Below are 15,616 nucleotides of genomic sequence, written 5' to 3'. Positions count from 1 at the left end.
GGGCTTGAATGAACGCCGTGAATATTCGTGTAGGGAGCTCGGAACAGCAGTTCATTAAAATGCAAGAGACAAATAGCCCATTGCATTTGTTTTCCTGTTAGTTCCTCTAATTTTCGAATAACAACTCCATTCCAAGCATGTTAGTGTACGTTCCATCACACCCAAGAACCTCAACTTTATCAAAGCCAACTCTGAGTTGGTTCATGATGTATTCGAAAATAGCTCTGGTCTCGTCATGTGCAGAGCCAGAGGATGGTGTCACGTGACCAACATATTGAGAGTTACGTTCAGCCACAAGTGATGAGTGCTCTTCTCTAACGATGCCTGTGTATGTTTTAGTGTCATCCCTTCTATCATCAAAGTATAGGATTTTAATGGGATCATCATTTCTAGAACTTTCTTTTAAATTCCGAGCAAGTTTAAGTTTCGCACGCCTTATTTTGTTCCTGTCTACAGTTAAAGCAGATGTTATGTCGCTAGATTTTTGAGAAGTTATAATTCCAGCCTTTGAAGCTACCTGAAGCACAGTTGTTATATGTGCCGCAACCCTCTCGCTTACATTGTATCTCTGAGCAATCATAAAGTTTCAGACAAATCTACGAAAGTCGTTCCTAAAGTAATGCATCCTTTTTTTTTTTTTGGAAACTAATGGAGATACATAACTAACAACAGCACAGCTAAATCGAGCAATATTTCAGCTACAGACTCTCATTTCTCCACATAGTTCTCACCATTTCTTATGCACTTTTGCCAACGATGAACCAGAGCCTGCATGTCGCGCTTGTAAAAATCGGCATTCCATGTACTGTCTTCTGGATTCCGGATCGTAGTGATAACACCACGTATCATCTCGAGTGACGATGCTATCCAAAAAATTGTCACGTTCATCTTGCCGAAAGAAAAAGCAAGGACGAAAAAGTTATAGAAACGCTTAATTGTACTGAATTTACCCTCTTTTCCGGCCCCAGAGGAGGCACCCCTATACCCCCCAAGCGCATATAACTGGCATTTTGAGACTGGAATGTCAGTTTTCTTAGCATCTGGCATGTATAAACCCAAAAATATGTTTACTTTAACATAACAAAAAAGTGAACAATTTTGGTATTTTTTGCAATTTTCAGTGAAATTTTGAAACTTTGATGCAATAGTTCTCACAGAAGATATTATCTGATTTGATAAAAAATCTATACCTGAAATGTCCATGTGGATTGGCCACTTTTGCCAGGTATTACATTTCGTTCCAAAGAAAAAGTGGCAAAACGACCCACCCTAGTAATTTACTATAATCATATAAACATCTTATACTTTCAATAAGTTTTGTTTAATCTTGAGAGAAGGCATACCAACTTTATTTTTAAATGAAAGCAAATTTATGATGTGACTGAATGATTCTTACATGTCTGCCACGTCGTAAATAAGCAAAAAGAGCAGTGGCTATTCTGGACTCGTATGGTTTACTGTTAAGCAGAGTTAATAATCAAGTACTAGCTGAAGTACCCATGCTACCTACACTGAGAAAAGATTATTTGTACATCTATGACCTAAATTTTTTCATAATTTCGTAGCAGTTAACGATGAGAGAACTTCATGAAATTTACCTTTCACAAGTAGGTCGTATGAGTATCTATAAAATAAAAAGGGCTTTTACATTCGATTCGAAATTTACACGACTAAAATGATTTATGGAAAGGAATAAAATTTTGCACATGGTTGTAAATCCTCATGTAAAAAGTGGTTGTCCACATCTCTTTGAGAAACTCTGAACTCCAGAAGGATGTGTCTCAAAGAATTGTTTCCTTCAAATCTATTTGGCCTTTCTTCCAATCTTCATTGCGCTGTGAATAGTAAGCCATTGAAGAGAGTGATAATGATGCTGCAAACACCTTGTGTAAAAATTGTTTGCCATGTGCAGGGAAAATTTTGTACCAATTTCTGTGTCATCTAGTTGTTTTAATAATTTATACATTATATACAAATATGTTGTCTTTACCATGCACACAAGTGACATGTGAAAGGTGCTCCTCAAAGTTAAAGTTGGTGAAAATAAATCTGAGAGCTAGTTTGTTTGAAGACATTTTGGACACATTTTTACTAATGATTATGGAAAGAGACATGTTAAATTTAGTGTCCATGGACGAAGTTACTCAGGAACTCTGCAATTCATCATCTGAAATGAAAAGGATCTTAACTTTTTGAATTATTAGTTCTTTAGTGTTTCAGCAGTGTTTTTCATTTTCAGTAAAACTGTTGTGTTAATTCCAGAGTCAAAAGTTATTAGTTGTTTAGTGTTTCAATTTTCAGTAAGCTGTCCTGTTCATTCCATGGTAATAAGTTATTGGCTATTTAGTGTTTCAACTACTATTTGGCAATACAATAATAATTATAAAATATTGTCTCGAGAGTTTGTTTCTGGAAATCTGCTGTTTGATTAAAACTTGCTGTGACATCAAATTTTCAATGACCAATGGTAAATCATAGCTTGCAAAAACTACCAAAACTACCAAGTAATAACGAATTTACAACTGCAAAACGCGATGGTTCATCGCAGATGTTCATTGTACGCTATTTTAGAAATTGGTGTTATAGTCTGAGGGCTCTCCTTGTGACACTGCTAAATTCTTTTTCTAAAACACTCACATCTTCCTTCTATAGTAACAACCATTCGTTACCCTAAGAAAACTTTAACTTTTAGACAATTTGTATTTCGGACTTCCATTACGAGTAGCACCAGTAGAACAGGTCCGGATATCAAGCGTGGAAGCAGATTCACAGCATTTAACAAACATAACCAACTTTATACAGATTCCAAATCTCAGTTCCAAAATTTTAATGTTTATTTCTATTACCAGGATACAAGGGCAATATTACAGCGGTCTGCTTTCTAACGATCCGGATTATAGGATACATCCGTTATCTCATAACCATTTTACTTTCTAAACCAAGTACCTTGATTATTTATTACAAAGCATTCGACGTATATACTTCAATTATTAATAATATTTCTCATTCATTTATTTAAAACCGACGTATTGGTACATGACATCCATCTCGTAGTTTGAACATAAGCTGTAATATTAGCCTTCTATATTCAAGAAACTCCATATTATTTAATACAATAGTTATTTCATACAAAATATAACTTAACAATTTAGCATTGGGAATCATCTGGGATACGAAAGTAGGCGGGGTTAGGCTCTTAGCAATTCATATTATATTGATTGATATTTCTTGAACACATCTTACCATATATGTTAATTTGCCGCACAAAAGAATATGATTATCACTATTTTATGGTATTGAACTTAGACAACACCTCAAATTGTTTTAAAAACGTCAAATTAATTCGTTTTTACGTTTATCAACTTTACTGCTTATTTTTGTATATCCATCAATCGATCAATAATTAGAAAAAGATAAAGATGCATGTATACAGAATTTAAAACACTTTCCGCCCAGTGATTGATTTAGTATCTCAGAAAACTATAATTTATCGACTCGTTTTAATAAAATTTGAGTTGAAAATTCATAATAACATTTTAAAATTAGTAACAATAAGCTTAAAATTAAATGAACAAGTATTTAGAATAAAATAAAACAATCAATAATCACAATGTGAAACAAAACAAACAAGATTTGAAACGATCGATTTTCAGATCGTTACATCCTTAGTAACCGCGGTCTAGGCCCGAATATACCCAGTTCGCCCCTGATGTTACTTCGAATGAACATCTATTTTTCGTGCTATAGTTCCTTGTCCTTCCAATACATTTATCCTTGATTTATTGATCTGAAACATGAAAACAATTAAGTCTACTCTGGAAAGAATTTACAAGAAGCGAAATGTGACGTGGATCCTCTATGTAGTGTAATATTCAGTTTAGAAGCCAGCGAAGTAGGTAGAGATGACTTTAATGTAATCAACTTAAAAATGAAGTTTTTATTTAGTTTTGAATGTTGCTAATCTCAAAGGTACAAAAGTAGCAAATATAGAATAATAGTTAATATATAAAGTGCAAAGAGTTGTAGGTTTTATAAAAATGAGGCTTAGTTTGTTAGGTTAGAGTAGGGTTCGAAATCATAGATTCGAAGTGGGGAAGGAAACAGAAGTGTTAAAAGAAAGTTCTTCACACTGAAATGTTTCAACTTGAAGAACACCCATAGTTATTTAACTATGTAAGGTTAGGACTGTTAATCATTATTTCATCATAATTAGGGATACATATGAAATATATGTTAGAAACACTTAAATTACAGTAATTAATGTTTAATATTTTCACAATAGTATAATTTTATTCACGTCCAGTAAGTTTTCAGTGGGGAGTAATCTTCTTTAAAAATATTAACTCATTCCCTAAGTTTCACACCAGTTAAAGATATATAGCCAAGTTATCAGGTTTCTGTACATTGTTTACTTTAGGGAATTTCTAAATAGCTTTATGCGAACGAAAACTATGCAAAATATTGATTATGGAAATACGTAGATATATCATTATTATATGAGACAACCGCAACTAAATGTGGCATGCTGTATTACTTGAGTGTATGATTTTAAAGCTGAAATTATTTCAGTTGAAGGTTTTGAAACAGTACCTTCTCCAAACCATAAAAAATGTGTGTATTTATATTTTAAAAGGCAACTTTACGAACAACATGAGTAAGGATTAGTTACAAAATAAGAACAACTTGCCTTTGATGATGTTTCAGTTTAACTTCATGCTCAACACATAATTAACAGTAGGGATGCGCACGAGACAAGATTTGAGACTGTCTCGTCTCGAAAATGTGCTGTAAAAGTGATGTCTCGACTCGAAAAATGTATATTTTTCTATTGGAAGAGCTGTGTCTCGACTCGAATTTTGTCAGGAAAATTAAGTCTCGACTCGTCTCGTGCGCATCCCTAATTAACAGTTTTATTTTTTAAAAAATAAAAATAATAATCCATTAGAAAACTCACCGCACCATTTCTCTCCATCATACACATCATGGCGCACTGTAAATAAAATTTAAAAAGTAAATATCTGGTCATGTACACTGTATATTTTAGCATCTAACGGATGTTCTAACTGTTAGCTTAAGTAAATAAAATAAAGTGAAAAAGATTCTCATCCTGACAACAGTTACTGAGGAAGTTCTTGAATGGTTAACTGAAAGTCAAATAATGTTGGAACTTATTCTTGGAATATTTTACAAATTCGTTCGTGATGGGAACACAAATAAAATGTACTATACATTGCAATTGCAGTCCATGACTGTTAAAAAAGTTATATGATCCAAATTACGCGTACTACTGTAGCAATAAAACTTTGACCAAAATAAATTTACCTTATTTCTGTGTTTCTTCTTCTTAGGCTTATCTTTTTCTTCCTTTCCTTCTCCCTCTTTTTCTCCAATTTCTCCTTCGTTTCCTCCTTCAGATCCATTTTCACTTTCTTGTTCTAATGCTGCTACATCATCTGACACCTCTCTATTCTCCGGAGATTGGGTAAATTCCTGTTCTTCAGGTTGTTCAGTGATAGGTGGCGTTTCTTTTGTGTTTGGAACAGAATTGTAAGAAACAAATGAATGGTACTCGAGATTAGGATGAACAATTGCTTCTTTATTTTATTTTTTCTTCAGCATCACGCTTGTAAGTGGTATATTACGAACAGAATCTACCCTGGACTCATATAAAGGATCCATTGCTTACTGCACAGTATTATAAATATAAATCATTTTGTCTTGAATTAGAATTACACTATTTCCTTTAAAACTAAAATACTATATACATTCAGGGTGATGCATAAATAAGTTTATCCAAATGAATCAGTGTGACTGAACGACTTAAGGGGTCAGACTACTAAAAAATGATACAAAAGCTATAATCATTTTTCTTTTGCCCGTTTTTCGTAAGTGAAAAAAAAAATAATGAAATGTATCTTACCACAATAATAGATAATGTCATTCGACACCCTAAAATACAAATAGCAAGAATTTTCAATGTTGTTATCTACAGAAATTGCAGTGTGACCTCAATATGAATTACCGAAAAATCTAAGTTAAGGCAGTGACTAGAGAAATGAACTGAACGGTAATTGATGACTTTTTATTTGTCTTGACTCCTTGTTAACTACTTATTAAAATTACTCTTTCTGTTTATTATTGAATAAATACAACATTATTTAAAAAGAACTTAGACTTTAAAAATCTTACGATATTCTTTCTCATGTTTTAAACTAATTATTTACATTTAGTCACGTAGAAGCAGAGGTGTAGCGGAGCCCGAGCGAAGTGGAGCTACGCTCGGTCATAGTTTTTGAGAGAGGAGCGACGCACCTGTACAAAATCAGGAAAAAATATTTGTTTTTTATTTGAGAGAAGATGAAATAAGAAATGAAAAAAGTAGTTTTAACTTATAGCAGAAGTATTCAAAATTACGTTCTTAGTGTTTATTCATTACTAAATATTCATCATATGATTTCAGTTTTGTGTTGTTTAAATTGTGTTTCTGCTTCTCTTATGTCCGATCAAGCGCTCCGGCACAGGTACGTTTAGCACTACTACCTGCACAGAAGTGACATTATTTAAGAATTTAGGTTACACAGTAGGAATACATATGATTCAATGTGTTCAACTCGTGTTATTTCATGTCAGAACAAGTGAGTATCGTTTCACAGTGTGAAACGAAGACTTCCAAGCTATGCGGATTTAATACTCAAACTTGAAGTAGTACATCTATAAGTACTGGTTGCAATAGAGTAATAGGATCAAATATAGAACCTAGTGAAATAGACTCATGACTATGATGAGACTAACGATTCCCAGTGGAGCAAATAAGAGAATGCTTGGACTTCTTTGGCGGTAAGTGTACTTCCCATTGACCACAAAAGGGTTAAAAGGAAGTTGGCACTATTACTTATACGAGAGGTTGTACTAAAACAACTAGAATTTTAAAACATATTCTTCCCTGGGTAAATCGTGAACTGTGTGGAAAAGTATTGTTGGGAGGCTAAAACCTCATGTTTTGCTCTACCAAATTACGTTTTAGAGTGTGTCGGCAACATATTCTTTAATTTGATGTCGAGTAATTAAAATGACTGCAAAGAGAATAAAATGTATTGGGTCCCAACTTGAAATTAACGATGGTACTAAGACCCAGACTAGTCACGTTCTCGTTTCGTTTCAATTTTCGAGACGATACCGAAATCAAAACGCGCATTTGTCACACCGAGAGTTACTCGAAACGAGACCGATCTCGAGACAGGCAATTATAACTCGAGGCGATATCGAAACGAGACTAAGCCCAGTTTCGAAAGTTTCGATCTCATCTCGACTATTGACGACAAAAAAAACTCAAATTATCTTTAACCAAAATTCATGCACTTTTATGTTACATATAAAATGGTACAACAATTGCCCTTGGATAGCCTCCCAACAATAATTGTAGTCATAGGCGTATACACGGAAGGAAGGGGCGGAAATGCCATCTCTGGTATATCGAAAGTGTTTTAAACAGGATACAATTTTGAATACAGATTCAATTTATTTAACTACTAGTATGGTTTCCAATATCCCAAAAAATAATTTTGCCGTTTATAGCAAACTGATATCTCAAATTTTTCCGGAAATATGAGAAACATCAGTAAAGTTTGATACGCTGGTTAACATTATGCAATTGCGTGAACTAGTTCTAATTAAAATTACCAAAAGCTATTGCTATAGTATCGTTTTATAAAAGCAGAGGAAAACAGCAATCATTATTTTAAAAAAATCAGCAAATACTCCATTTTAAGCAGATTGCAAACTTTACCAATGATTATCACATTTCCAGAACGGTTTGGGATATCAAATTGATGTAAATGTCCAAATGATTTGTTCGTTCATTGAAAATCATGTAAGTACATAGATATATTATTTACATAAGTATTTATTAGAAATAGTGCCTTTCGAAAAAAGTCAAATTTTCAATTACCTATAAATTAAATTGTATTTATTCGAAATATATCATGCCATGCTCATAGTATTCAACACTGAAATAATTGAAATATGTACTGTCCAGTGGATTTCAATTTTACTGTTAGTGTGATACAGGCGTCCAAAATTTAGATGTTTTTCACAGTGTAGCGTCCTTAGCTTGCAACACTGACTAATAAATATGGTACTGTAAGTTTTCGTTTAATATACAGATTTTAAATATGTAATAATTCTACGTAATGTTATTTTTAAAAATATCACTTTATGCTGTGTTGGTAACGCTGTTCATATTTTGATATTATAGAATATAACAAACTATTTTAACATATTGGTGTTTACTTCGTTGAAATTTTTTATCTATTTATTCAGAAGTTAAATGGGTATCTCAAGTTCAAAAAACTTACTCTGTAATAATACACTACAACTATATTAATTAGTATAAGAACGTGTTTAAGGGATCTAAACTACTCGAGACATCAGAGTTTGAATCTATCTCGTTTAGGACCCAACCCAAGACCATTCTTAGCAGAGAGAATTGTGTAGCTTCTAGACTGTAAATTTGTAGGAAGTGTGTTCAAAATGTCAACTGAACTTAAGGGATGTAAAACAAAACATATTGTAGCAGTAATCTATCTATATAATGTTAAGACAATTAGCATGATTTTCTGTGGTGAATGCTGGGGTCAAAGAGGAATTTATATCTGGGAGTCAGACGTTTTACCAACTTCTGTAACAAAGCATCAATAGAATAATCTTCTACGTGATATGGATGAAAGAACCAACACTCCGGTACAAGAACGAAACGAATGAACGGTGCAAGTTTCGCCTTCTGAAGAAGATTCGAACTTGCCTTCTAAGTCAGTTCTTCCAGAACAAGTGCAACCATACTCGAAGCACAAACTCAGGAAAGTACAAAAGAACAAAGAATGGCTGGTGGAAGTTGAATAGCAACAGACATACCTGAAAAGCGAGAACTGAAAGATGAAAAAGAGCACAGAGCAACACGGAGAGAAAATAAGAAGCAAGAACAACAAATAAAAGGAAATAAGAAAACAAAGAGGAAAATAATATAGAAATGTCTGATAAAAAATCTAAAGAGAACATAAGCTTGCATGAGGATGATGATAGTAATATTATTCTAGCAGAACTGATGGATACAGGCGTTGAATTAGACGAGATCATTGAAGCGCATAATCCGAATGACTATATATTGGTGAAGTTTAACAGAAAATGAAGCATTGGATTTCATACAGGAAAGATTTGTTCGGTGAAATCTAATTATAAAAATTTCAAAGTGTGTTCTTGAAGCGTATTCCAAGTACCACAAGAAATTTATGAAGATTCTGCAGGATAGTTTGATGTTAATGCATCTGGTATTATACTGCTGCCAAAAGTTAGGTTAATAGCTTCAGTTGGAGTGTCTGGACAATTGTGATTTTAAGCAGATTTTGATCCCTATAATTTAGAGCAATAGATCACTTAGATTTCGATCATTTTCATAAATAGATCAACTTTTCTTAGTATAGTAATTCCTTATATTCTGTTTATTTTCTGATAGTCCTTTATCTATTTTACGTGCAAGGATTCACAATTATAAATTACGTGCAATTACGTGCAATTCGTAGGTCAATTATGATCTTTTTAGAAACAACAAGAAAGTAGGTGCACCTAGTATTTGGAAATTAGGCACAAAGATAATTACATTTTTCTTAAGGCAATAAAAGTTGCATTATTTTGTTTGGGTCTTTCTTCAATACATCATAATGAATTAGACTTTGTATGTCAGTGTTAGATAAGCCATTTACATATAGAAACACAGAAATAATGTTAAATATGATTTAAGGTGTATGATTTACTGTAAAATCATTTTAAAAATATTAATATTATTTCCTTAAATAGTGAAACAATAATACATAGTCTTACCCTTTTCGCTGCATTCTCTGAATTGTCTTCTGAACTCTGGACCTGGTTTAGGAGTTTCACAACATTTCTGTAAATATGAAAGTACAAATGTCTTTGGAGAGAAGAAAGGAATAAAAGACAACTGAAAATAAGAACTTAGGAACTAATAGGAAATACATACTGAAAGTGCTTACTGAGTAAACAGGGAGGGTAAAAAACATATTATGCATCTTCCAACAATACCGGATGATCAATATTGACAACCCAATATGATTCTGTAAATAGTACTGCTCCAGATTATTACACATACGTAAAATGAGAAGATCATACATATCAATCAGTTACAAATAAGAAAGTAGGTATGAAGAAAAAAAAGCCTCGTGTGACTTGCTGTAATGTTGAGTGTTCTTAAGATATAGAAGTATCATTCTTATTCTTTTTATATTTTGCCTTTTTGTCTCATCTGTTAGTATTCGTTATATTTGGATTTTCTTTCTTACTTTACTATCCGACGATTATACATCGAGGCTAAGAGAGACAGTGACGATGAGATGGATGGTAATAGTGGAATGATGAACGTAGGAGAAAACATAGAAAACCCAAGTACAAGAAATTTGTCTATCACAAAGCCCACTTGACGATCGAGCAAGAGACCCTACTATCTTTGCCAAATTTGAGAAATAAAATTACAGCCATCCGTTCATAATTTTCAAAACAGGTAAAAAGAAAATTATATTTTAACAGACGGTCTACATCCGTTATACGCTCTGGTAATATACGGTGTACCTGTACCGTACTTAGAGGAAATGCCCTATTGCTTTGACGATCGAATCAGGGGATTTCACTCTTGCCTGAAGCGGGAGTGAACGACAACTGGGGGAAGAGTATGGATCCCAAGGGATATGGGTAAAAGTTGCCGATCCCTGTGGAAGGGAAAATCTCTCTGAGATGAAGGACTGGTCACAAACTAAAATGGTGACTTAATACGTATCCGGACGAGATACAGGTCTATCTCGACGTATTCGCGGTACCTCTGCCCGTAAGGCGGTGAACGATAGAAGTAGCAGGGCCGGGAATAAATAACTTCCATTAGGATCGCCTGAGTTCCTAGATTGAGTTGGACTCCCCGAGGTTGTGGTCAAACCGTAAGATTCGGTAGCTAATGTTTGCACTGGGAGTTGAGTTTGCCCTTTATTGCTAGGGCGCAGTGCCTGCAAAACATAGTAGGACTTGACTCGCTAGAAAGGCCAACTTGATCAGTAGGATAACTGGTTGACTTCAACCTGGACGCGCAGTGGAACATGAAGTATTCTGCTTCTTTAGTATAAGACCTGAGTTACTCGCTTATGTGAACATTAAAATCGAGGGACAAACCTTGAAGGTATACTTACTGCATGAAGACAAACAGTGTCCAATGAATGAAGGAAAACGGGCTGATGGTTAACGGGCTGGCCCATTAACAAGGTCCATAGGTCCCAGCTCGTCGTAGATGGCGAGTAAATTCGTGGTGGTAAACCACTCTATCTCTAATGCAACATATGATCATATCGATGAATACAGAGTCCCATTGTCTTTGATTGGACATGACTACCTTGAGACATGGTTCTTAAATTTCGGGAGAAGTACGTTTGGCCCATCATTAAATTTCGGAACTGTTATAAAATTGGCAAAATTCAAATTTGAGTATTTTGACCTAATATATCAACTTAACATTTTTGAAACTTAGGGGCGAAAGGTCATTGGAACAATCTCCTTTGATTGGTTGATCTCTCCCTCCGATTCACAATGTCACACTTATGGATTGTAGACTAAGGTTATTCTTGGAAATTTTCTTTGATTGGTTGATCACTTCATCTGATTAACTTAACATTTTGGACTTGAAATCTAGGTAATAATAGTTATTAATATCGATTGATATATAATGACATTTTTCACACTTTGAAATTTATGGTTTGCATCTATTCTTCTTACATAGTCTTAGATCGTTAGTGGAAATTTATTTTAAGCGAAATATACTTGGTTGATTTCTCTGATTCACAATGTCACACTTTAAGGCGCGTAGTGTAAGATCATTTGTAGAAAATTTATCTTTGGTTCAATTTGATTCCTTCTCTTAAATTTTGAAAACTGCCAAATTAAAAAAAAAATGATATTGTAGTATAAAACCGGGCTATGTGTCTCTGTAAGTTTGATTCCCCAGTCTCGTTAAAATTTGGACTTGAACCCTGATAGATAACTATTGTGAACTGTTGTTATACATTAACAATCCCCTATTTTGTAGATATCTTAGTGTTGTAAACACAACTTGGAGTCTAAGGTCATTGGTGTAAAAATTTAAGACTTGGAACCAGACAGGAAATTATAAAATTCAATTGATATGTCAAAAGAATAATTTAATGCTTTGAATTATACTAAATATAATTCAATTATAATACTTCTTAAATTGTTTAAATTATATTAAATATATTTTATGTAGAAAAAATACTTCATTTAAAAATGACAAAATACTAGAAATTCAATAAATTTGCCATACATATTTGACATGTTTACTTTCAAAATTAAAACGCAGAATTAATATGTTGGTATAGAGACTCTGTCCTGATCCATAATATAAATTTTACAACGACAAGAGACGAAAGAAACATATATTACTAAAGGGAAATATAACGAAATATAGGATGAAATAAAAAGGGAATATTGATAAGTAGAAAATATAAATGGAAAATACATAAATATAAGAAATAATGTTTTGCAACACCACCTGATAGTCAAATACGACATAAAAAAAGTCGTGTCAAGAACCTTATAACTCAATGTTATGATGGATTGATTTCCCTGTATGCGGGAGGTGACCTTGCTGAAATGCCACAAAAACAATGAAATTAATATAAAGGCAACCAAGAAAGTTCTGTCGCATTTTCACCCACCACCTTCGAACATTGATATGTCGTCTAAGACGTACTTGGGAGATCAAAAATAGTCCCCATTAGTATCGACGAAATTCTGCCTAAGTTCTGGAAGGCCATGGATTCCATCGGAGTAGAACTTGGTGTCCCGTGAAGTGAAAGAGGTATCAAGTGCATTTTGCACTGAACTGGCGTCCTGGGGAGTATAGTGGATGCAATAGTGTTTTCCAACCAAGGTGTAGAATGGTGTTCTGGATCATGCTAGCCACGTGGAGCTTAGCGTTGTCCTGCAACAGGAGGACCCCTTTGCGATTCAGAAGTACTGGCTCCGGAAATTTGAATTTTTCTTGAACACGGCTTAACTGCTGACAGTGATGCTTTCACCAGCTGGTAGCAGTTTCCGATATACGATGCCGCGAGTAGTCCGCCAACCACACAGGAGGAACTTCTTCTGGTGCAGTGCTGGTTTCGGCTGTTTTGGAACCGAACAGGTTCATGGGATACTAACCAATGATGATAGCGTCGTGGAGCTTCGTACAGGACCCGCTTCTCATCAATGTCAACACCCTGTCATGAAATGGCTCCTCCTTTAGACGAGGCAGCAAAGAAACATGGGTGCCTGCTTGCGTTGTCTTCTAGCCGGGAGCCAAATCACGTGGGACCCATCAACCCAACTTGCAGTGCTTCCGAAGTTGATAAAGGTGCTGCCGAATGGTTTCTCCACTCACATTGAATTGCAGTCCCAGTTCCTCACAGGTCTGACCACTGTTCTCCTCAATTGCTGCCTGAAGATCTTTATTTTGTACATGTGTTGGTCTTCCGGCACGTGGTGTGTCTTCGAGTGTTTCACCACCGTCCTTAAACGTGTTAAACCACCGCTGCACTGCTCGCGTAGTCACTACACCCTCACCAAAGGCCTGGCATACCTTCCACTCCGCTGCAGCTGTGTTTGACCCTAGCTTGTACTCGTACAACATACACGCCCTTATAACACTCTGTGGAGGTATCGTGTTCACTCTGTCATTACGCAAGTTCACGGTGTAACTGAACGGCCACAATCAGGTAGTATGTTGAATATACCCACACCAGCAACTGACCTTCGCCTTATCTCCATTCGCATTCAATTCACGGTGTGAGGGCCAATGGAACACAGACCTCCACAAAAAAGCGACAGAACGTTCTTGATTACCTTTTTTTATAAAATAATGTGTGTCTCTGTGTGTACGTAATTAGATTCTCGCATAGAAAGGAGTGACTTACAGTTATCAAAGTTATTATAAATCTTCATCAGATCTAATTCTGTACGAAGCCCTTTTTCGATTTTCGAATGTACGGGGAGGGGTGAATATTATGCGAAAGTATTTGTACGCTTGTCAAGGTTTCTAAAAATGTATTTTGTGTATGGAAGCCCCATTGCGTCACAGATGTCCGGATTTCTATAACAGCAAAGGATAAACAGCGAGGAATAGAGTAAAACATTTTTTCCGTTCTTTTAATCGATGTTCTGAATTCATTTGTTTTTGAATTTATAATAGTCCACGTATGAAGTTTTTAAATTTGTTACATGACACTTATCTAACTAATAAGTTAACCCTAAAAAATTTATACCGTATATGCAATATTTATATTTGAATACTACACTAACTTGTTCATAACAATTTTGATATTCTCACATGTTTTCTTTCATCCTGTTGGTCTCGTCTCACTCTGAAAAATCTTGGGTTGTCATCGTTCACACTACCGCCCCAATCACTAGAAACATCTGCGAAAACAAAAAGAAAATTATTAATACGAACACATTGGTAAAAGTATTACGAGGGGTGCTCACGGGGGGGCCTTAGGACGCAGGCTGAGAATATGAAAATATATGGGGGACAATATTTATTGAAAATGGTAACTAAACTGGAGAATGAGGTACATTTGGGAGGCATGGGAAGAGAAAGTCACATTTAAGGGGAGATTTTTTAGTTTTGAGGTATAGTTTATATGTAGAGTTGTACCCTTTGGTAGTACGATTCTCGGATATATAATAAAATAACTTACGTTTTTATATTAAATATTCAGCACCTGAGTTTGTAGAACTAAATAGGATTAATTTTCGTAATTTAGTTATCAAATAAATCCAATTTAATTAACTATATCCTGGACTAGTGATGAGCTTCCGATTTCGAAATAAAGTTATTGATTTCAGCAAATACTTTTGGAAGTAAACAATTTATTTACCGAACTTTTAGCAAATAACTTCAAATTAAATATAACAGGTCTCTTCAAAGTTGTTCCCCTAATTCTTGTTCTAAATAACAATTAGAGATTTCTATTTCAACGAAAATTTGACTAAGACGAAACTCGAATCTTGATGGACTGTAACTCGTGAACCAAAGGTTTGTACAGGAAAATATTTCACATGCATACCAAACAATCAAGAAAAGGTTTGGGTACCAAACCTCGCGGCGACAACCTCGCGGACCAAAACCTCGCCACCTAAAACCTCGCGGCCCAAAATCTCGCCGGTCCGATACCTCGCCGCCCAAAACCTCGCGGGTCAAAACCTCGCGGGTCAAAATCTCGCCGGGCCAAAACCTCGCGGTCCAAAATCTGGCCAGGCCGAAACCTCGCCTTGCCAAAACCTCACGTCCCAAAATCTCGCCTTCCCGAAAATCTCGCCTGCCAAAACCTCGCGGTCCTGATCTCTGGACACAGAATCTCGCCTGGTCTAAACTACGCGGGACGTAATCTTGCCTGGGAAGAAATGTCGTCAGTATAAAACCTCGTCACGAAGATTTCTTCGATGTAGAATGCTCTATATATTGCTATATGTATATATTTTGTAATAACACATAATTGCATTAAAATAATGA

General features: G+C 35.0%; 1 protein-coding gene across 1 annotated transcript in view; it reads right to left on the bottom strand.

Moving 5' to 3' along the window:
• Nucleotides 1-15,616, bottom strand: part of LOC145667675 (uncharacterized) — a 71,023-nt gene that overhangs the window by 46,562 nt on the left and 8,845 nt on the right. The window contains exons 3-6 of the mRNA XM_081735135.1: nucleotides 14,432-14,520; nucleotides 9,874-9,940; nucleotides 5,323-5,525; nucleotides 4,955-4,990 (exon numbers count right to left, since the gene is read on the bottom strand). Of these exons, the coding sequence (XP_081591261.1) occupies nucleotides 4,955-4,990; nucleotides 5,323-5,525; nucleotides 9,874-9,940; nucleotides 14,432-14,520 (395 nt within the window). The remainder of the gene's footprint in view (nucleotides 1-4,954; nucleotides 4,991-5,322; nucleotides 5,526-9,873; nucleotides 9,941-14,431; nucleotides 14,521-15,616) is intronic.

This window comes from Thermobia domestica, chromosome 1, assembly GCF_964235325.1.
Source record: "Thermobia domestica chromosome 1, izTheDome1.hap1.1, whole genome shotgun sequence".
NCBI lineage: Eukaryota > Metazoa > Arthropoda > Insecta > Zygentoma > Lepismatidae > Thermobia > Thermobia domestica.
The sequence above is the reverse complement of the archived record's forward strand: the minus strand, read 5'-3'. Positions and strand labels throughout refer to the sequence as shown.